General features: G+C 43.9%; 1 protein-coding gene across 1 annotated transcript in view; it reads left to right on the top strand.

Annotated features, from left to right (window-relative positions):
- The first annotated feature begins 912 nt into the window (after positions 1-912).
- Mal2 (mal, T cell differentiation protein 2) overlaps positions 913-24,328 on the top strand; it is a 40,146-nt gene continuing 16,730 nt past the window's right edge. Inside the window, exons 1-2 of the mRNA XM_052160847.1 lie at positions 913-1,044; positions 19,340-19,510. Of these exons, the coding sequence (XP_052016807.1) occupies positions 913-1,044; positions 19,340-19,510 (303 nt within the window). The remainder of the gene's footprint in view (positions 1,045-19,339; positions 19,511-24,328) is intronic.

Consider the following 24,328-nt stretch of genomic DNA (forward strand, 5'->3'; position numbering starts at 1 on the left):
CTACATGTGTGCTGATCTGAGTAACGTATCTTTAGATGATCTTTGAGAAATGCCCCTTCGTTTATTCCACTCACAGAACATTGACAGCGAAACCAATTATGCAAGGGGGTAAACTGAGGCTTGAGTCTCATATATAGTAGTATCCTGTTTTGCTTTAATAACTGTTAAGTGTTTAAAAGCAGTAGCAAAGAATACATTTCTGAGAATGAAATAAAAAAGAAACATAATGAAGGTAACATTTTGTGTATGATTACCGACGTCAAAACTGAAAAAAAAAATTAGCTGCCATCCTATAAGCTACATCACTTCCTATACACCAAACTCTTCTGTCCATCATCGGTGGACAACCTCGTACGGATTTCTGAGAACAGAACAGAAATGAATCAAGGTATTCCTCTGGAGTCCCACTGCCACCCACTCCAATGTGCCACATGACCCTGAAAAATCCCATTAGAATCGCTTTTAAAACAGGTGCGCCTGGCAACTTGGTGTTTTTCCTTCTGAGTCACAACTTCTGTCTTCCTACCCAACTGATGGGAAAGTGGATGAGGACCAGCAGTAAGACTTGGGTGGGATGGGCAGGTGGGAACCAGCAGACAGCGCAGGAGCACCGAGGGATCTGAAGATCCGGAAAGGCTGCGGAGCCAGCGCTGAGGCTAGGGCGCACCTAACCTGTGCTGGTAACCCTGCCGAGCGCCAGGGCGGAGGCGCGCTTACCTGTGCCCACGTGACGGGGCGGGGCTCTGTCGGCGGAGGGCCCGTAGCCACACCCTTTCCGCGCGAAGCACGCCTGAACCCCGCGGACCGGATCGGCGGCGGCGGGCGGCGGCGGCGGCCAAGCCCGGGAGGCGGAGGCGGGACGCGGGAGGCGGTGGCGGCGGCGGCGGTGCGCGGAGACGTAGCAGCGGCAGCATGTCGGCCGGCGGAGCGGCAGTCCCGCCGCCCCCTAACCCTGCCGTGTCTTTCCCGGCACCCCGGATCACCCTGCCCGCTGGCCCCGACATCCTAAGAACCTACTCGGGAGCTTTCGTCTGCCTGGAGATTGTAAGTGGGGCAGCGTCACGATCGATCGAGCCCTGGGAGCAAGGACAAGCAGCATCCTTGCCCCCGGCCCGGACTGGTCCCTCTGCACCCTCCCTCAGCCTTCTTCCTCTAGCAGTGACCTTTTCCTGGAGTCGGTCTCGGGGTCCTCTCCATGCAGTACTGGGGCCTCTTGCCTGGCACCTGTTACGCGGACACCTGCTCGCCGGCCTGGAATGAAAATGTGCCCTAGAGACGGAGCAGGCAAGGGGCCCATGATTAGGGACTTGGGCAGGAGACCTCTCTTGTTTGCGCTTGGTGGGTGGGGGGGATCTTGGGGACTCAGGTCTTTGGACGGGTGCTGCGCTTGGCTAGAGGAGGAACCAGCGCCCTCGGCCTCTCCTGTCCTCAACCTGCCATTTTGTTGGGTGGTGCAAAGGTGTGCCGATGACTGGGTGGCCAGGAAGCTGTTAGAATGTGGAAAGCCTGGGCGGGAGGCGCCAGGAAAAGTAAGAGGAGGCTGCAGCCTGGGTATGGGTTTCACTGGACTCACCCTTGCCATCGTCAGTGCCCTTTGGATTGGGGAAGAACAGGGCAGGGAGAAAGGTGAGGTTTGTAGGTGCAGCAGGCAGTGTGTAATCAAGTGGGTGTGAAAACGGAGGGGCAAAGTGGAAATGGGGCTGTCAGCCACAACTCTTGCCTGTGCACCTTGTCCTTTTCTAAGTTTACCTGAGAATTCCAAACCACCCCAGAACACTTTGCTCCGCCCAAAGTCAAGTTGATGCCACAGGCCTGCCCTGCCACCTTGTTGAACTAGACACTTGAACTTAACGAAAGGAATGCTGTTGGAGTTGGGAGCTTTTGAAGCTCCTTGTGGACAAGGGGGAAATGTGCAAATAGAAATTGGGCAACTGGGTTTGCATCATGCCCGGAGAATGTCAAATAGAAAGAAATGTCATCCAAGCCCTGTCATTCCTGCAGGCTGGTTCTGTTTGCTCTGTTTAGGGTTTTCATGTCAACTCTCATCCACTCCTGCGAGTTTGCATAACCTGGATCTAGGTCACTCGGGGTTCCCTTTTGTACTGCCCTGAGCTGAAAACCTGGTAGGCATTGGTTTTCTGCCCCATTATGCTTAGGTAGCCAAGCCACCTTGGGTTTAGCTCAGATTTGAATCTGAAAGCAGAGACCCAAGTGAATGAATCAGAGGCTCTGGCAGCTGAGATCAGATAGTGAGTGTGACACTAGAAGACCCTGGCGTGGGTGGGTTCGGGTTTGAGCCCAATTCAGCATCGCAGGAATGACTGAGGGGCATGGCAGGCATCCATGTGAGAGGGATGGAGAACAGGGGGGAGATGGCATCGGACCAGACTCCCGCCTGTGGAGGGACACAGCGTTTCAAACAGGAAGCATTGCAGAGGAAGCGTTCCCAGATTCTGGACTCCTTTTTCTGCCATGTTCCTCAAGTTCTACATGCTTTCTTCCCACGGTTTCACTTATATCCTACTTACTTATCCTGAAATTTACAGATGATCTGCACCCATAGAGGCACAGCCTAAACTTTGGTAGAAGTTAGCCTTATCCTCAGGAGCAATATACATTTAATCTCCAATTTGATATGTTGGTTTCTAATAGTTATTCAGATATATATGTAAAATATACACACCAAAATATATATATTTCTATATGTTAATATATATTAATTGTATTATATAATATTATTATATTATAGTCTTTAATATATTAACTAATACACACACACACACACACACACACACACACATGAAAGTCTTACTCATGTGTTACTAAATCAAAAACGATACTCAGGGCCCACCTGTGGACGTGCCGCACACCCTTTGTGGGACACTAGTTCTTAAGGTTAAACAATCAAAATGGTGACTTACTGAACCCTTCCCGACTTCATATCTCCCTTTCTTATCTACCACAGTAGTTAGTTCTCAATTCTCGCTGTACTTAATAACTTGGAAGCTTTCACAAGTCCCGTTGCCAGCCCAGGATAATTAAATCAGAGTCTCTAGGGGAGCACCCAGAGTCAGCTCATTTTTTTAAAGATGTCCTGGGGATTCTAACACATGGTCTAGCTGCATCCCACTGAGAGAACCTTGGAAGCAGGCTGTGTAGAAAAGAGAATTCCCTCACAAATGTGAATATGTCTGTTCATTAGAACAGACAGGCTGATGAGATCCAGGAAGTATGGGGGAAAAGTATCCCACTCGTTTTCAAAAAGGTGGCTTGGTTCCTGCTTTCTTAAACTTCTGTTCTTCTGGCAACTTACCAAAGCCTGATATGTGCTCAGACTCTTATAAAGATAGAAGTGGCTCTTTCCAAAGCCATTTGAATTTGCAGTGTGTGTGTGTGTGTGTGTGTGTGTGTGTGTGTACATGCGCATACATGTGCACACTCACACATGCATGTTCAGTAGACATGGGTGCATGTATGGGGGCTCATGCTTGGGTGTGCATATGGAGGCCGAAGGTCAAACTTAAGTGTCATTCCTCAGAGACTGACCGCTGTTTCTTTTTCACATTTTGCTTACTAACTGAGGGAAGGGGAGGGCATGATCATTTCCCCAATGCTTCTATGAAAGTAAGAGGACAACTTTCAGGAGTGGGGTCTCTACTGTGTGGATCCCAGGGGTCAAACTAATGTTCACAGACTTGAGGTCAGGAACTTGAGGGTTCCCCCACTGAACCATCTCACCGTCCTGTCAACTCTTTCGGGGGTACATGGGGATCTGACTGATCATGTTCTCTTACTGCCCTGGAACTTGCCAGCCAGAGCTCAGCTCACCTCTGTCTCTGCCTGTCTAGCACCGAGATCAGACATCGACATTCCCAGCTTGTTTTAAATGCAACCTGGGAGTTGAAGTCAGGACTCCCGGACTAAAGTGCAAGCACCTTACAGAAGAAGCTACTCTTCCAGCCCTACATTTTTTTTTTATGGCCAACTGTCTTTCCAAATTTAAGTTGAAGTTATCTTTTTACCTCTTCCCTGAACTTCTGTTACCTCTCCCCATGGGGAGGATCAAAATGTACCACTGAAACCAGTGACCTCGGGGAAATGAGAGGCCACATGGAACCAAACTAGCAGTTCCTTTTTGTGCCCCCCCCCCCGCCCCGCCCTTCTGGAATGCTTGCTGATACTGGGTCATAAGATTAAGAAAGCAACTAGATCACCTCCGTGGTCTTCTGCCTCCAATACCCACCCTGAGAGGCATACAGACAAGAGTTAAGTGACTCACTTGAAGCAACGTGATCCCTAAATTTTACGATTGCTCTAGGATATATTTTACTCCCTTTTGATTCCTAAGTCAGAGAATCCCATGGTTCCTCCAGAATTTTTTCTCCCTGTAAACTAAATATGAGGATCCCCTAGGCACAGACTCAAATATTAAGTGAACTCCGCAAGGAGAACCGATTATGTTAACCTCTGTGAATGTTTCTAGCTCTCTCTTCAACTCCCTTTAAATTTTGACCTTCCATTGAAATCCATCTATCTCCAAGATTTCTTCGTTTTGGGTCATGTTGCTCTCTGAAGCTATGCAAACTGTGTTCGGCGAAGATGGTTTCATCCATCAGTAGGAGACTCTGCTAATGAGACTGTGATCTTAGAACTCAGTTCTTACGCTAACTTTGCTCAAGGAATTTAATCCCAGGCTCTGGTACTTTACTGTACTTATGACTCTCTGTAAATAGTGCCTGCCCACCAGAACCAGGCAGGGCAATTCACAACACCTGCTTCATAAGTGAGTCGTATTCCAACACTGAGTTCATGAATTTTTTTTTAAGATAGGTATGTTCTACCATTGTTTTCCTGACTTCCTAGCCATTTGGTTTTTGGCTTAAGTTATCCTTTCCAGATGTATCCTTACCGTGTATCTATAAAGTTTAACACAAAGTTAGAATTGCAAGGTCAAGCCTTTTTTTATTAATCATTTTATTCATTTACATTTCAAATGATATCCCTCCCTTCCCAGTTACCCCTTTTCCCCCCTCCCCCTTGCCTCTATGAGGGTGCTCCTCCACCCACCCACACATTCCTGCCTCACTACTCTAGGATCCCTCTACTTGGTGGCATCAAGCCTCTACAAGACCAGAGCCTTTCCTCCCACTGATGTCAGATAAGGCCATCCTCTACTACATGTGTATCTGGAGCCATGGGTCCCTCCATGTGTACTCTTTGGTTGGTGGTTTAGTCCCTGAGAGCTCTGGTTGGTCCGGTTAGTTGATATTGTACTTCCTATAAGGTTACAATTCCCTTCAGCTCCTTCTGTCCTTCCCCTAACTCTTCCATTGGAGTCTCCAGGCTCAGTCTGATGGTTGGCTGTGAATATCTGCATATGTATTGGTTAGATGCTGGTAGAACCTCTCAGGGAACAGCCATTCCAGGCTCCTGTCAGCAAGTGTTTCTTGACATCAGCAATAGTGTGGGTGTTCGGTGTCTAGATGAGATGGATCCCTAGGGCCCATGACTGAAATACCCAAAAAATGAGAGATAAAACCTGTAGGACCATCTCAGTGGATAGGCACGGCCCCCAACTGAGGGATGGGGCCACCCACCCATTTCAAAATTTTTAACCCAGAAATGTTCCTGTCCAAAGGAAATACAAGGACAAAAAAATGGAACAAAGACTGAAGAAAAAGCCATCCAGGGACTGTCCCACCTAGGGATCCATCCCATCTGCAAAGCCAAGCTTTTTAGCTCAGACTGAAAACAGTAACTCCAAAAATTATCATTTTCCAGGCTAGGACAATGGCTCAAAGAGTAAAGCACTTGATGGAAAAGTATGTGGACCTGTGTTCAAACACTAGAACTCTTGAAATGCTGGCCTCTGAGGTAGTTTGTATTTGTAGGCATTGCTCCTGTGAGAAACTAGGGGTAGAGACAATGGGATCCTGGAAAGTTCATGGGCCAGAGAACTTCACTAGACATCAGTGAACAGCAAAACAGACCCTGTCTCAAATAATGGGGAGCATGAAGTCTGACACTCAAGGCTGTTCACACTAACACAGCGCCATGCAATGCCCACACTTACTCTCATGAACAAAATTTACAATTTTCACATCCTTTCAGTGTTTCTAGAGTGAATATTTACCGACTACCTAGTGTGTATAAAACTATTTGCATGCCTCCTCACCTGAAAGCCCTTATGATCTAGTTAAGAGATTGTACCAAAAATGTCATTTCTACTGGGGAAAGAGAAGCTGGCATGAAAGGTGAAATACAATTGAAAAACATTTTCTGTCTGGGCCTAGCTGTAATAATATCAGAGTGTCTTTACTCATGGCATGCACAAGATAGTTATGTTCCTGTTCTCAATGACATTATCTTATAAAAATGTGTAAGAAAGATCAAGCATACCACTGTTGATTGTGGAAAACAGTGACATTAATTTATTTAGTGACTCTCACAGCTTCCCTGTTTAAAAAAAAAACACCTTCAAATCATTTGTTTGCATTTCTCTTTATGAGAGGAATTCTAGACCACATTTTCTACATTCTTCTAACTGTAGAGGTTGTAGTGCCATAATTATTTTTCCTTTATTTAACATAATAATATACTAAAGGGCACACTCTTCATTGGGCCTTCTCTTTATACCCTGAGAATCTGAGAGCCTGTATAATCCTTGCCCTTGTATATGCGAGACATATTGCTGCATGCCTTTAATTTCTACCCAGGAAGCAGGGGCAAGTAGATCTCTGTGAGATGGAAGCTAGTTTGGCTTCTTAAGTGAATTCCAGGCCAGCCAAGGGCTACTTAGTGAGACCTTGTCTCAAATAGATGATAGATAGATAGATAGATAGATAGATAGATAGATAGATAGATAGTAGATAGTGTAGCAGGGTATAAAAGTTAAAAGCACTTGCAGTTTTGTGAGATGCTGAGATAGTCTTAAGGAAATACAATGAGAAAGAGAGTGTTTAGCTACTGGAGAGCTAGGACAAGGAGTTGGCATGGAGCAGTAACATTGAGGTTAGCCTAAAGTGGTGAGACAAAGTTCCAGGTAGAAAGAAGGGTATGTATAAGCCTCAGAGACTAAGAAAAAGGAAAAAAACCATCAGACCACACCATGAAACATCTAGCAATTGTTAGTTATTTGGTGTGACTGATGAGAAGCTAGGAAAAGAGAAAGAAGATGCTGCTTAGCAAAGTTGAAGTTTGCTCACAGATGCTCGACCAGGCTTTGAATCTGTCCTTCATAGAACATTGCTGAGGACAGGGTCAACCAGGGTGAGGCTTGTGTCTTAGAAATCTTTAATGAAATTTCTTTGTAAAACACAGAGATTAAAGTTAAAAGGGCAGGAAATCAATGGTCAATTACGATCATTCAGATAAGAACTGATAAGACCCTGAAATAATACCAAAAAAGGAAGGCAGGAAGAAGTACAGGAGAAAAGCTGGAGGCTTAGTGGGTTGTTCATATATTAGTGGTTCCTATATTAGTGAGTTGACTAATACATGAACTTGGATGTTCTCTCAGGCTCTACTGGACACGACTGAAATATAAGATGTATCTGAGGAGGAGTACAAGGGGAGTCTGTTGAGAAGGGAATGGGCAGAGGCAGATGCAGTCATACAGGGGACTCTATGGAAGGTATTTCCAGTTATTGCCAATCAATCAATAGATTTGAGTATAGTCTTACTGACATGTAAATGTGCTGGTATGTATGGCTTTCTTTCCTCGTCTAGAAAATAGATTTTGATTGCAAAGTGACACTGAAGTAGATTAACAGGCCTAGAAACCAATGTGTTTGCCTCTCTAGATGTGTTTTTATCCTGTGCATAGTACTCACCCCCCTCAGTCCCGAACCTATGAGTCTTCCATCACAGGAAAAGACCCTTTAACTTTTTGTAAGGGAAAGTGGGCCAATGCCCCTGACAGAGTCCTTTGTTCACCATTCATGTTCTCTGAGTCACAGCCCTGTAGGAAATATGAACTAAAATTTTGAAGACTTTAAACCAACCTGCTGAAAGGATTGACCTTGAGCTGCAAATGGAAAGGTCAAATGGAAGAGATTTGCTTTATATGGCTGTGTAAAAATGTGCCTGATAATAAGAGCTGAGGACTTGACATAGAGGCTTGAGATGTGACTGAATTAACAAGGCCAGTGATGAGGACCTGGTGCTAGGCTAGTGGACTCAGCATGACACACATCAGAAGTCAGCAAATGCTATGCTATTGGCTTATAATATAGTGTGTAAGAATATTGTAGAAGAACTGGAAGGTAGAGAAAAGCAGTTTGGGAGCAGATATGCTGTTTAAGGTTGTAAATTCTAATATTTTTCCCAGTTTGACCTGAATTCCTCATTGGCCTGTTTATAGAAGAAGGCAGAATCTTCTCATAGCAACCCTGCCTGAGACTCTTAACTTTTGTATAAAGCCTTTCAGAAGTAAGGCTGTCAGTGGAAAAAAAGAAGGTAATAGTCTGTCCAGTTCTTGCCAGGGCATTGGCATGTAGGCATGTTTAATTCACATAATAGTACGTTAACTACATAAATGAAAAGGAGATTTTAGAAAGCAAGGGAAATGGTAAATACAAACGTAAAGAGACCAGAGCTCCCTTCTCTTCCATACCATTTGCTTTCTATTTTAGTGTTTGCATTAGCTGGTCAGAAAACTGACATGGAATTTCAAGTCACATGAAGTCAAGGGATGGCAAGCGTAATTCAAATACAAACCAGAAAATAAAACTTATTTTGTAATTAACAGACTTGAGCTTATAGACCAAGTCTGCATATGCCTTTTCTGCCCTTGCTTCCTATTATCTGCTGTTTCCCTAATTCAGAAGTAACAGATTCTTCTGACTTGAACCTCCAGATTAGTGTCATCTATAATCTGTACCAAGGTTAATCCAGGAGCAATCTGAATGGATGTCAGCATGGTTAGGGAGCAGGCAAGCAGGTGCCTACAGGCCAATGTTATCAGAAGTTAGCAGTAGCAGTTGCAGTATGAATAGGGTATTTTGGCAAATGGGGACCAAAGAAGATTGAAAATTGATATTGGTTGGGTTTGTTTGTAAGACGTGATCATTTTTTCCATCCAACATCCCAAGACCTTGTCCCAGGTGGTGCTTATTTCCAATAATTACTAGAAAATTAATTAAGAAGGAGATGCGTCTGTTTATCTTACCTGTCTTAGACATTCATCATGTACCAGGAAGTGGGCTGGCCTTCAGACAGCCAGGTGTACCTTGGATCTGATGGTGCATGTCTTGCTCGCTGATTGGTTTCTGTCACTTCAGAGCAGGACACCATTGAATACATTATCCAGAAAGAACCACCTGGGTTCCCAGTTTTCAGAAACATTTAAGGAAATGCTACCACTTCTGACTTCATAGCCCAATGAGTAAAAGGCATGTGAGTCTATGATTTCAATCTAGATGTTGTAAACGGTCAAAGGGATGCATGCATCAGTAACCACAGAAACACGGAGGATGGCTTCTGGCCAGAGAAGTCTTTCTGGGAGATATGGTACCACAGGTCAGCTATGCGGTGATTTGTGGCATGCTGGGCAGACACGTGGACAAGTGTGGCTCATTCTTTGTGTGTAAAGGATGAAATAATGGATAGTAATGCAGAGAAAAGTTAATGAGAAAGGAACTTTACTGAATAAAAGGGATTTGATGTGGGCATGTGCCCAAATTCTCTAGTAGCTACCCTTGGGCAGAGCTACATTGTAAATGAACTTGTATTTTATGGGCCAGCTTGTAAAGATATATACCAGTGAAATATTGTATCTCTTGACATAAGTATGTTTCTGGTTTAAAAAATAAGCTTCAAGATATAAATTGTATGTAACATGGAGTTACTATAGATTCTCTCTTTCTGTGGGTGATAAATTCTAGGTATAGTAAAACATTTTTTGTAACTATGATGTTGAATAGGTACCCAGTAAATGGGCACTTATTAAAACAGAAGCACTTCATCAGTAGGTGAGAGTTCAAAACATTTGCATGAAACTTTCCCAGGTTACCATTTGGCCATAGTAGTTTTACATGACTAGAGGCAGTCATTTGGATAGTTGGTAGAAATCTAAGTGTAGAATGAACATTAACATTTAAAGAGGCAGAAAAGTATACTGATAAAGCATAAGCACTGGAACCCAATGCCAAGTCCAAATCCCACAGTTGTTAACTGTATGGCTTTGGCAAATTTGACTGTGAACTCTGACCCTCAACTAACTTCCCTATAAAAGGGGGCTCCTAATATCTCTCCGGCTCTGTAAGGGTTAAGTTGATAAAAATAAAATAAAGCAGACTTGACCATAAAAAACCCAGTACACCTTGGCAATAATTCTATGATTTTATTATTGTCAAGTTCATGTTTAAATTAATTCTGTAAGCCACCCTGGGAGACAGTTACTCCCCACCCCCAACCTGCTGGTTGCTCAGTCTCCCTGCTGCAGAAGAGAGATGGCACAGCCATTCATGTAGATAACAATACAACACGAAATTCTAAATAACAAAGTGTTTTGCTCTTGGGTATTAGGTCTGGGAAATTGTCTCTAAAGATCGGTGTTCTCGTATATGTTAGAAATTTGCGTGTTTACTTAAGACGATAATAGTAAGGTACTCAAAAAATGGAGGTGTCAAGTAGGTTGGAAAGTTATTAGTGAAAATGTCAGAACCTGTCAGGAAGGAAACGAGTGTCTTTGGGAAAGAGAAGAGCTGTTTGCAAAGAGGACTCCTGTGGGAGCATAGGAGAGCCATCCAATTAGAAGGCAGGTTGAGAAGTCTGTATCTACACAACCCAAATCACAAGCATCTCACCCCTGCTAGGACCATCTTTTGTTATGGGTCTGTTTATTTTTACCAGCCTGTAGTTTCTCGGGAAACTGCTTAGGGCCAAATGTGAGGGTTCAGTGTATTGTAATCTGTAGGTGACTCTCTGCCCCCTTGTTTTTATGGTGGGAGGGGAGCTCTAGTCAAGACTAGGGAGAAGGCATCTGGTCTACAGAAGTGAAAGTTAATTGGCAAAAAGGTAATTGGTTTAAGGTATTTTAAACCACAAATGTTTCTATTGTTTTAGAAATGAGTAGTCTATCCTTCAGTCTCTGCTCCACACTTTTCTCTGCACTTCATCCCATGGATATTTTGTACCCTATCTAAGAAGGACCAAAGTATCCACACTTTGATCTTCTTTCTTAAGCTTCATGAGGTCTGTGAATTATATCTTGAGTAATCCAATTACTCAATATCCACTTATCATTGAATGCATATCATGTGTGTTCTTTTGTGATTGAGTTACCTCACTAAGGATATTTTCTAGTTCCATTCATTTACCTATGAATTTCATGAATTCATTGTTTTTAATAGCTGAGTAGTATTCCATTGTGTAAACGTACCATATTTTCTCTATCTATTCCTCTGTTGAGGGACATCTGGGTTCTTTCCAGCTTATGGCTATTATAAATAAGGCTGCTATGAACATAGTGCAGCATGTGTCCTTATTATTTGTTAGAGCATCTTCTGGGTATATGCCCAGGAATATAGCTGGGTCCTCAGGGAGTATTCTGTCCAATTTTCTGAGGAACTGCCAAACTGATTTCCAGAGTGGTTGTACTAGCTTGTACTCCTACCAGCAATGGAGGAGTGTTCCTCTTTCTCCACATCAAGACCATCCAAAGACTGCCCCACCTGGGAATCCATCCCATATACAGTTACCAAACCCAGACACTATTGTGGATGGCAACAAGTGCTTGCTGACAGGAGCCTGATATTTCCAGAGAGGCCCTGCCAGTGCCTGACAAATACAGAGGGGGTACTCTCAGCCAACTATTGAACTGAGCACTGAAGGACCTAAGGAGCTGAAGGGATTTATAGCCCCACAGGAGGAACAACAATATGAACCAATAAGTATCCCCAGAGCTCCCAGGGACTTAACCACCAACCATGGAGGGACCCATGGCTCCAGCCTCATGGGTATCAGAGGATGGCCTGGTCAGACATCAATGAGAGGAGAGGCCCTTGGATCGTGAAGGCTCATTGACCCAGGGTAGGGGAATGCCAGGTCAGAGAGTGAGTAGGATAGTAAGCAGTCCAAGGGAGGGATGGGATGGGGGGGGGGGGGGTTCGAAGGGAAAGGGGATAACATTTGAAATGTAAATAAAGGAAATATATAATTAAAAAAGAAGGAGAGAAAAAAGAAATGAGTAGTCTATTTTATTTCCTGTTATTTGTGATGATAAACTACCTAGCTCATTCAACTTAAAGGAAAGAAAATTTACTTTGGCTCACGGTTTGAGAGGGTACAGTTCATCATATCGGATCCATGCATAGTGGATTTCTGTGCAACTAAGACTCCTCAGATTGCTTCTAACTAGCAAGTTAGAAGGAGAAGGAGAACTCAAGCCAGGAAGGGGTCCAGGCTGTGACCCTCAAAGCATGACCTGTAGTGACAAACTTCTTCCAGCTAAGCCCCACCTCCAAAATATTCCACAGCCAACTACACAGCCTCAGGTGAGCACTGCACTTTCAAAAGTCTAACGGAGAACAAATTAATAACTTCACCTCAGAACATAATTGAACACTTGTGCCAGGTACTTATAAAGTTGGGTCAAGAGGATAAGGGCTGCCAACAACAGGGACACTGGAGGATGTTTCCAGGAGGTTCTTTTCTTTGTGCTACCTGGATGTAGAAGAGCACTTTTGTTAGAATTTGAAGCTTGGTTGGATCTGTGAGCCCTGATTTAGTTCCTTTCAGAAGTTTGAAGTGAAAGCACATTTTCTACATAATTATCATGCTTTTTAGAACACTAGGAGCAGCTGCAGGCAGAGGTAGACATGAGGTCAGAATGTGGTCTCAGATCCAAGATGCAAACGAGAACGTGGGGGTGTGATAGCATTTGCAATCCTTTCTTTGCAGTTTGCATGCTTGCTGTTGCCAGGATACTTTATCCACTCATCCCCTCCAACGTTAACCATTTCAGTGCTCTCCTGTCCAGCCCTAATAGCAGGACTTTCTCCCCTGAACAGGGACACTGGCGACTGTCGCTTACTTGGGAAACATTCCAAGTTTACTTAAGCCCAGAACTGGAATCCAGTAGTCCAAGCACAGCCAGTCTCACGGGATACTCATATATTAATGCTGAAGCCAGATTGAAAAGCTTAGAAGAGAAGGTAGCTTCACTTGAAAGGAAATCAGAGGAAGGGAAGAGATACTTGGGTCAAAGCCATAGTGACCTCTACAGAATCAAAGTTGTTTTTTGTTCTTCTTTCCATTATTTTATGTATTCCTATTACACCAATCACAGCCCCCTCCCTCCTCTCCCCCAATCCCAACCTTTACAAGTCCCTTCCCTCTTTACTCCTCCCCCTTCTCCAAGAGAAGAAGGAGCTCCCCCCCCCCCCCGCTTGGGTACCACTCCACCATAGGATGTCTAGACCCAGCAGGACTATGCACCTCCTCTCCCACTGAGGCCCAATCAGGCAGTCTAGGTAAGGTATAGGGATCCAGTGCAGGCAACAGAGTCAGAGACAACCCCCACTCCCACTGTTAGGGGACCCACATGAAGACCAAGCTGCACATCCGCTACAAAAGGGTAGGGGGCCTAGGTCCAGGCCCTGCATGCTTTTTGGTTGGTGATTCAGTCTCTTTGAGCCCCTATGGGCTCAGGTTAGTTGACTCAGTAGGTCTTCTTGTGTTGTCCTTGACCCTTCAGGCTTGCTCAGTTCTTTCCCCAACTCTTCCACAAGACTCCCCAAGCTCTGCCTGATGTTTGGCTATGGGTCACTTCATGTTTCCATCTGCTGCTGGATATTTGTGTGTGTGTGTGTGTGTGTGTGTGTGCAGATGCGCACACATGCGCATGTGCATGGGTTTTGAACTCAGGACCGTGTAGATGACAGTTAATGAAACTCTTCAAGTGGGGAAAATGGCTATTTAATGTGAGCATAATCGTGCTATCCACTCATTCACTTAAATGAGAGCCTAATTGCACTGATTCACTGTCATTCAAAGCTAGCCCATGAGCAGAACAAACACATAGATGTTGCTGTGTGGGTGGCAATAATTGAGAAAGAAGAAACTAGCACTCATTCCCTCTTCCCCCTCCCGTTGCCTTGCTGCCCACACTCCACAAATGGGGCCAATCAGATCATTTCTTCTCTAAGTACCCAGTTTCCTTTTCAAAGCTCAAGGTGTCGGAAAGGCTATAATTTAGAGTTCGAAAGAGCGGTTAGCCCATATTCTTCCTTGTTAGTCTCCCTGCCCAGAGTCTGACGTCAAGCCTGCCGTTCTGCCCACCATTCAGGACCCCTCTGGTTCCATCTCTGGCCCCCCCTCCCATTGCACAGAACTCGCTGTGCTCAGTTCTTTTTATAGCACTTGCCACAATCTGTTCCCCAATCCGATTTAATGGCGTGTATTTCTCTGTCAGTTAGAATGCTGAGAGCCGGAACCTCACCTGTTTGCGGGCTTGCTGTCTCTGTTGCTGTTGGGCTCTTTGGATTGTTTTGTTTTGTTTTATTGAAACAAAGTGCGTGTTTGAGTCCCTAACTCCTCTTTTCTTTAATGTTCTTGCTATGGGTCTAGCAGAGTAGGTTTGGGGCCCATCTATTTGAGTTCGGGTTTATCCCAAAGGGCTACTTTTATTCTGAAAGATTATGAAGAGATGTGAACTGACCACAATGCCTGAGTTGTGCAAGTGTGCTTGTCTGTCCAGTTTGCTGTTAAATACATGCTGACCAGTTATTCTTGATTCCTCATTTCCCTTGCACAGAGCTTCTCAGTAAATTATGCCCACATTAATTGAAATTTAATAATAATCTACAACTTATATGTTATAGCAATATAAAAATTTTGTGGGTATGGAGTAAGAAAAGACCACTAGAAAGAAGACTCTGAGAAACAAGTTATAGACATTCTTATTGCCTTCATATACGCAATAAATGATGAAAAAGAGGAGATAATCTCTTCTGGGAACAAGCTTATTCTAACTTTCATGATAACTAATAAAGTAGCCGTTAAAATTAACATACATTAATATTCATTTCTTAAATTTATTGTATAAAATATTGGGGGTTGTTAATTTTTTATTTGAAAGTAATAGGAATTGAGATATATTACCACAGCTGTAAGTATATTAAATGGATACTTGAACTATCATTACACAAGTAGTAATTTATTGTGTGCGTAGAATGTTTCTCAGAGTACATCATCAAAATATATGACTGAGCCCTTTGGATGGCTTTTTTTTTTTTAAGCAAGGTTTCTCTGTGTAGTTCCAGCTGTCCTAGAACTCAATTTTATAGATGAGGCTGGCCTTAAACTTAGAGATCCACCTGCCTTTGCCTCTGCTGGGGTTAAAGGCCTGTACCACCATACCTAACTTGAGGCCTTTGTCTTAATTGAAGTTATTTTATCCTTTGTGATTTGTACAATTTGTTTATTACCTAAGTACAAAGAAATCCACATACAGATGCCTGCTGGCCTTCGAGGGTCGGAGCTCAGCTGGTCCTTATAAAAGCACGTGTCTAACACTACAGTCTGGATGTTCACTAAAGAAATATTGAGAACATCCTGTATGGGGTTATGGGGGTAGGAAAGCAGGAAAAGTGCTTCCTACCTGCCCAAGGCATCTTTGAAGCAAGGGTGTGAGCAAACTTTTTGTGTTGCCAAATATAACCACCAGTCTGTGACTGGTGGTTAGGAAAGAATTACCATGGTATTAATAAATAAATAAATTACTTGGATGCCGAGATATAAGGAGTAGTTTACTGCCAAGATAGTGAAGACAGAGAAAGGGCCAATGTATTCAAATCTCCTTCGGGAAAGTGACAGGGGAGAGGGTAGCTGAGAACAGGTAGAATTCAGCAGATTTTTTAAAAAGATAATAGTTCAAGATTAGGTAGGCGTTCGGGACTCAAACACACTCCAGCAACTTTCTGGCCCAGCAGTGCCAGCCACTCAGACATGAAAGAGGTTTGTTTCTGAACTGTGGATTTTTTTTTCTTTCTGTAATATATATAAAAAGTGTGAAGGGCTTCGTGGCAGAAAATAAAAAGAGGGGCTGGAAAGATGGCTCGTGGTTAAGAGCACTGGCTACTCAACCAGAGGACCAAGGTCTAACTCCCAGCATCCACTTGGCAGCTCACAACTATCTAACTCAAGTTCCAGGGGATCTGACACCCTCAAATTGAAACATGCAGGCAAAACACCAATCCACATAAAATAAAAATAAATAATTTTTAAAAGGATATAAAGGAGTGGTACAATCACAGAACGCCCATGCTGTCTGACAAAGGCCATGTCACTTTTCTTGCTTTGATGGCAAGATGGGGAAGACTGGGTATCATTGCCCCTGATTCTCCTCCCATGTGTTCTGATGTCATCCTAGTTCCCTTTGCCAGACTCTGGGGACTTCCCTTCCATGCTTTGCCTGCCAGGCCCTATATCTGTTCAAGCACTGTCATCATCTACTTAAAAATTCCAATATAATCCATTATCTCCTCTCCGGTCTCCATTCCTTCATGATAATTTATTCTACACTGTCATCCCATGTGGCCTTCAATCCTGCATCCTTCCCTCCCCTGAGTCCTTCCCTACTCAGTCCATTGTCACAGCCAGCAAACTTTCCAGGTGCAGGGCTTGAATACGCTACTCCCTGATCAAGACAGTCATGGCCACCATGGCCCTTCCGTGAACCGAATTGCTCTATGTGCCCTCAAGACCCTCTAGCTTGTTACCTGTTGGCTCAAGTGCTCACATCACATACTGCTGCTCTGTGTTCTTTGCTGTCCTAAGGTGCTGTCCTTGTTCCTATACTATCACCACCAGATTTGTCTCCTGCCTAGATTCCTTCTATACCACCCCAAGCCCATCCCCGGGCTTATGACTTCTAGGATACATTTCCTGGCTGCCCAGATCTGCATCTGGAGCATTTACGTAGTGGAAGTATAGTGCCCAGTTTTCTGCCAGCTCTGGCTTTGGTTCAGCAGTATTTTCAGCACTTGTTTTGCTGTCTGTTTCCTAGAATAGACCCAGATCTGAAATAGAGGCCAGTGCAGCTTGATTTTATTCCCAGCACCCTGCACAGTGCCTGGATGTTATTGGTAGTTACCAATTATTGCATGAATCTAAGACACAAAGTTGATTTCCAGCACATGGCAGACACTGAGTGCCGAGGTCTTGCCTTGCTTACTCTCTTGTGCAACAGTTGCAGCTGTGATTGGATAGGTGGGAACTGATGTCCACAGTACAAATAGGTGTGGTGCACACAGAGCAATGAGCTCTACACGTGGGAAATTAGAGGGTTACAGCTGTGCTTCTCAGAAACTCTCTAAATATCAGTGGGAAAGGAAAAAGAGGGAATGGAGGACAAAGCGGTATGACGTTGTCTGGAATGAAAACCCATCCACAAGGTGGTGGTTCAATAGGCAACATCAGCAGTATCTGTTAATGGCTGGGGAAAACTGCAGGTATGAGTGGATAGCTGGGGAACACTGCAGGTGTGTGTGAACAGCTGGAGAACACCGCAGGTGTCTGTGGACATCTGGGGAACACCACAGGTGTGTGTGGACAGCTGGGGAACATCTAAGGTATTTGTGGATAGCTGGGGAACACTGCGGATGTGCGTGGACAGCTGGGAAACTCTGAAGGTGTGTGTGGACAGCTTGGGAACACTGCAGGCGCATGGTACAGCTGGGGAACACTGCAGGTGCATGTGTACAGCTGGGGAACACTGCAGGTGTGTGTGGACAGCTGGGGAACACTGCAGGTGTGTGTGGACAGCTGGGGAAGACTGCAGATGTGTGTGGACAGCTGGGAAACTCTGAAGGTGTGTGTGGACAGCTGGGGAACACTGCAGGTGTGTGTGGACAGCTGGGGAACACTGCAGGTGTGTGTGGACAGCTGGGGAAGACTACAGATGTGTGTGGACAGCTGGGGAACACTGCAGATGTGCGTGGTCAGCTGGGGAACACTGCAGGTGTGTGTGGACAGCTGGGGAACACTGCAGGTGCATGTGGACAGCTAGGGAACACTGCAGGTGCATGTGGACAGCTGGGGAACACTGCAGGTGTGTGTGGACAGCTGGGGAACACTGCAGATGTGCGTGGTCAGCTGGGGAACACTGCAGGTGTGTGTGGACAGCTGGGGAACACTGCAGGTGCATGTGGACAGCTAGGGAACACTGCAGGTGCATGTGGACAGCTGGGGAACACTGCAGGTGTGTGTGGACAGCTGGGGAACACTGCAGGTGTGTGTGGACAGCTGGGGAACACTGCAGGTGTGTGTGAACAGCTAAAGAACACCACAGGTGTGTGTGGACAGCTGGAGAACATCTAAGTTATTTGTGGACAGCTGGGGAACACTGCAGATGTGCGTTGACAGCTGAGAAACTCTGAAGGTGTGTGTGGACAGCTGGGGAACACTGCAGGTGTGTGTAAACAGCTGGAGAACACCACAAGTGTGTGTGGACAGCTGGGGAACCCTGCAGGTGTGTGTGAACAGCTGGAGAACACCACAGGTGTGTGTGGACAGCTGGGGAACATCTAAGGTATTTGTGGACAGCTGGGGAACACTGCAGGTGAGTGTGTGGACAGCTGGGGAACACTGCAGGTGAGTGTGTGGACAGCTGGGGAACGCTGCAGGTGTGTGTGGACAGCTGGGGAACACTGCAGGTGTGTGTGGACAGCTGGGAAACTCTGAAGGTGTGTGTGGACAGCTGGGGAACACTGCAGGTGCATGTGTACAGCTGGGGAACACTGCAGGTGTGTGTGGACAGCTGGGGAACACTGCAGGTGTGTGTGAACACCTGGGGAACACTGCAGGTGTGTGTGAACAGCTGGAGAACACCACAGGTGTGTATGGACAGCTGGGGAACACTGCAGGTGTGTGTGGATGTCTGGGGAAGATTGAAAGTATGTGTGGACACCTGGGGAACACTGCAGGTGAGTGTGTGGACAGCTGGGGAACACTGCAGGGGTGTGTCGAGGGCTAGGGAACAGTGCAGGTGTGTGTAGCTAACTAGAGAACACCTGGGTGAGGAATAGAATCCAACATGAAAATCTAGATCCAGAGTTGACTTGAATTCTGCATCAGAGCTGGTTTTGCATTTATGGGAAGAGCACATTTTGTGTAATGGTATGGAAGCAATGAAACTGGGGTAGCAGGGAGGAGTACTGGGGCTTCAGGTCAGAATGGGAGGGCAATGTGGATGCAAATAGGGTCACCTCAGCAGAGAAGTGGGTTCTAATGGAAGCTGCTAGTGTGGGTTTGGTTTTGGGTTTTTGGTTTTGGTTTTGGTTTGGTTTGAGTACTCTAATGCAAACCTGCTACCCTGTTCTTTTTTTTCTTTCAGGTACTTGGGGGACTTGTCTGGATTTTGGTTGCTTCCTCCAATGTCCCTCTACCTCTGCTACAAGGATGGGTCATGTTTGTGTCTGTGACAGCTTTCTTCTTCTCGCTTCTCTTCCTGGGCTTGTTCCTCTCTGGTATGGTGACTCAGATTGATGCCAACTGGAACTTCCTGGTAAGAGATTTTTATAGTAAGCCGCCTGCAAGAAGATGTAAGAAATGTACAAATATCTCATCCTGTTCAGAAATGCCCGCGTTCCTACTCTTTCTGTTGCTGTACAAAGGAGAAGACAGGTCAGCATGAGAAGGCCACTATGGTGCCCAGGGCTACCCACCATGCATCCACACGGTGGACAGCAGGACCTTGGTTTGTAAGATTCCCACACTGATAGGACTGAGAAATCACACTGCTATTTTTATGATTTATTTGAAAACTATTTCATATCATACAACAGATCAATTATAACTGAACCTTAGAAGAGATGCCTTTGAGAACTGAGTCACATATGTCTTGTTTCCATTCATTTCTTCTTCGAATATTTAAATGGGCTTAGTCATACCTTAATAAGCAGGTCACTGATTGCATGACATACCCTCTTACCCGAGATGCTAGGATCTATAGATCCTCAAGCCATACATATGTTTATATATATTTAAATATATAATTAAGCATGTAAGTTTAATTTGCATATTACTACATCCATTGTATTATAAAGTTTATATCATCTGCAGGTTTCTTGGAATACATAGTGTAAATGCTCTGCACACAGCTTTTTTAAAAAAATATGATTCATTTTATTTTATGTGTGAATGTTTTACTTGTGTGTATCTCTGTGCATTCCTGGTATTTGTGGAAGTCAGAAGATGGTTGAGAATTATAATGTGGTTGCTAGGAATGGAACCAAGGTCCTCTGTCAGAGTATAAGTGCTTTTAACCAGCAAGCCATCTCTCCAGCCCCTGCATGGAGCTTTTATACTGTGTTGTTTGGATAACGAAGACAAGAGAAGAATGCCTGTACATATTTAGTATAGACTCGTGTTTTTCTGAATATTTTCTTTTTTTTTTAGTTTCTTTTTCTTTTTTTCTTTTTTTTTTATTCGATATATTCGTTATTTACATTTCAAATGATTTTCCCTTTTTCTGGCTTCCCACTCCCCGAAAGTCCCATAAGCCCACTTCCCTCCCTCTATTCCCCCATCCACCCCTTCCCACTTCCCTGTTCTGATACTGCCCTATACTGCCACACTGAGTCTTTCCATAACCAGGGGCCACTCCTCTGTTCTTCTTGGACATAATTTTATATGTGGATTGTGTTTTGGGTATTCCAATTTTCTAGGCTAATATCCACTTATTAGTGAGTGCATACCATGATTGATCATTTGAGAATGGATTACCTCACTAAGGATCATGTTCTCCAGCTCCATCCATTTGTCTAAGAATTTCATGAATTCATTGTCTCTAATGGCTGAATAGTATTCCATTGGATATATATACCACATTATTTGTATCCATTCCTCCGTTGAGGGATACCTGGGTTCTTTCCAGCGTCTGGCAGTTATAAATAGGTCTGCTATGAACATAGTGGAGCATGTGTCCTTATTGCATGCTGGGGAATCCTCTGGGTATATGCCCAGGAGTGGTATAGCAGGGTCCTCCAGAAGTGAAGTTGTCCAGTTTTCTGAGGAACCGCCAGACTGATTTCCAGAGTAGTTGTACCAATTTTCAACCCCACCAGCAGTGGAGGATTGTTCCTCTTTCTTTACATCCTCTCCAACACCTGCTGTCTCCTGAATTTTTAATCTTAGTCATTCTGACTGGTGTGAGGTGAAATCTCAGGGTTGTTTTGATTTGCATTTCCCTAATGATTAATGATATTGAACATTTCTTAAGGTGCCTCTCAGCCATCCGAAGTTCTTCATGTGAAAATTCTTTGTTTAGCTCTGTACCCCACTTTTTAATAGGGTTATTTAGTTCTCTGGGTTCTACCTTCTTGAGTTCTTTGTATATAGATATTAGCCCTCTGTCAGATTTAGGGCTGGTGAAGATCATTTCCCAATCTGTTGGTTGACGTTTTGTCCTTTTGACAGTGTCCTTTGCCTTACAGAAACTTTGTAATTTATGAGGTCCCATTTGTCAATTCTTGATCTTAAAGCATAAGCTATTGGTGTTCTGTTCAGGAACTTTTCCCCTGTGCCCATGTCCTCAAGCGTCTTCCCCAGTTTCTTTTCTATTAGTTTCAGTGTGTAAGGTTTTATGTGGAGGTCCTTTATCCACTTGGAGATGAGCTTAGTACAAGGAGAAAAGAATGGATCAATTTGAATTCTTCTGCATGCTGACCTCCAGTTGAACCAGCACCGTTTGTTGAAAAGACTGGATGCTTTCAGCTCCTTTGTCGAAGATCAAGTGACCATAGGTTTGTGGGTTCATTCTGGGTCTTCAATCCTATTCCATTGATCCGCTTGCCTGACACTGTACCAATACCATGCAGTTTTTATACTATTGCTCTGTAGTAATGTTTGAGGTCTAGGATACTGATTCCCTGAGAAGTTCTTTTACTATTGAGAATAGTTTTAGCTATCCTGGGTTTTTTTGTTATTCCAGATGAATTTGAGAATTGCTCTTTCTAGCTCTATGAAGAACTGAGTTGGGATTTTGATGGGGATTGCATTGAATATGTAGATTGCTTTTGGCAAGATGGCCATTTTAACTATATTAATCCTGCCAATCTGCAAGCATGGAAGATTTTTCCATTTTCCGGGGTCTTCTTCGATTTCCTTCTTCAGAGATCTGAAGTTCTTGTCATATAGGTCTTTCACTTGTTTGGTGTTTGTTTCACCCCAAGATACTTTATGCTGTTTGTGGCTATTTTGAAGGGTGTCATTTCCCTAATTTCTTTCTCAGTCTGTTTGTCCTTTGAGTATAAGAAGGCTACTGATTTGTTTGAGTTGATTTTGTAACCAGCCACTTTGCTGAAATTGTTTATCAGCTGTAGGAGTTCTCTGGTAGAGTTTTTTGGGTCACTTAAGTATACTATCATATCATCTGCAAATAGTGATAGTTTGACTTTTTCCTCTCCAATTTGTATCCATTTGACCTCCTTATGTTGTCTAATTGTGCTAGCTAGGACTTCAAGAACTATATTGAAAAGATATATAGAGAGGGGGCAGCCTTGTCTAGTCCCTGATCTTAGTGGGATTGCTTCTGAATATTTTCAATGCATAATTGATTAAATTCACACACAGAAAATACACAGACATAAAAGTGGGCAGATTGTCCAAGCTTTTCAGAATACATGTAGCTCCATATTGTTTCCAAAAGAGAATGTTTGTAATTAGTTCTTCTCTAAAATTAATTACTGAGTCCTGAAAGATAAATTGATAACACGATGTTGAACTCAGTGTTTGAGATAAGCTACCATTCCCTGAAATCGACGGACTTATTTTCTGTGTGTCATGTGGAGTTTCTCATTCATACCAAAGGTCCTTCATTCTCTGGGATGCATTCGAAAGGCAAGTGGGGAAGATTCTGATCCAGAATGGACAGGCGTGTGGGGATGTTCATAGGAAGCTCCCTTTAGGTCCTGAACCACACTGGGGTGTTTTGAAACTTAAGTCAGACCATCATTTGATCTTTTTTTTTCTATATTCTTTATTTGCATTCCAAATGCTTTCCCCTTTCCGGGTTCCCCCACTCCCCATAAGTTCCATAAGCCCTCTTCCCTCCTCCCATTCCCCAATTACCCTCCTCCCCTTTCTCTGTCCTGGTACTCCCCTACAATGCTGGATCAAGTCTTTCCAGGACCAGGGCCCTCTCCTTCCTTCTTCTTGGGAATTGTTTGATATGCTAATTGTGTCTTGGGTATTCATAGCTTCTGGGCTAATTCTTACCCACTTATCAGTGACTGCGACTGCGTTCCATTTGTGTTCTTTAGTGATTGGGTTACCCCACTTAGGATGATATCTTCCAGTTCCAACCATTTGCCTAAAAATTTCATGAATTCATTGTTTTCAATTGCTGAGTAGTATTCCATTGTGTAAATATACATTTTTTGTATCCATTCTTCCATTGAGGGACATCTGGGTTCTTTCCAGATTCTGGCTATTACAAATAACGCTTCTATGAACATAGTGGAGCATGCCGGGGAATCCTCTGGGTATATGCCCAGGAGTGGTATAACATGGTCCTCTGGAAGTGTCATGCCCAGTTTTCTGAGGAACTGCCAGACTGATTTCCAGAGTGGTTGTACCAACTTGCAACCCCACCAGCAGTAGAGGAATATTCTTCTTTCTCTACATCCTCACCAACACCTGCTATCTCCTGAGTTTTTCATCTTAGTCATTCTGACTGGTGTAAGGTGAAATCTCAGGGTTGTTTTGATTTGCATTTCCCTAATGATTAATGATGTTGAACATTTCTTAAGGTGCTTCTCAGCCATTCATGTAGAAGAATGGAAATCGATCCATTCTTATCTCCTTGATCAAGGACCACCACATAAAACCAGACACACTGAAACTAATAGAAAAGAAACTGGGATCAGGACCAAATAGATCACCTAAACAGTCCCATAACCCGTAAAGAAATAGAAGGGGTCATAGAAAGTCTTCCAACCAAAAAAAGCACAGGACCATGTGGTTTCAGTGCAGAATTCTATCAGACCTTCAAAGAAGACCTAACACCAATACTCTTCAAACTATTCCACCAAATAGAAACAGAAAGAACACTACCCAACTCCTTCTACAAAGCCATAATTACGCTGATACCAAAACCACACAAAGATCCAACAAAGAAAGAGAACTTCAGACCAATTTCCCTTATGAACATCGATGCAAAAATACTCAATAAAATTCTTGCTAACTGAATCCAAGAACACGTCAAAATGGTCATCCACCATGATCAAGTAGGCTTTATTCCAGGGATGCAGGGATGGTTCAATATATGGAAATCCATCAATGCAATCCACTACATAAACAAACTCAAAGAAAAAAACCACAT

The sequence above is a fragment of the Apodemus sylvaticus genome, chromosome 17, assembly GCF_947179515.1.
Source record: "Apodemus sylvaticus chromosome 17, mApoSyl1.1, whole genome shotgun sequence".
NCBI lineage: Eukaryota > Metazoa > Chordata > Mammalia > Rodentia > Muridae > Apodemus > Apodemus sylvaticus.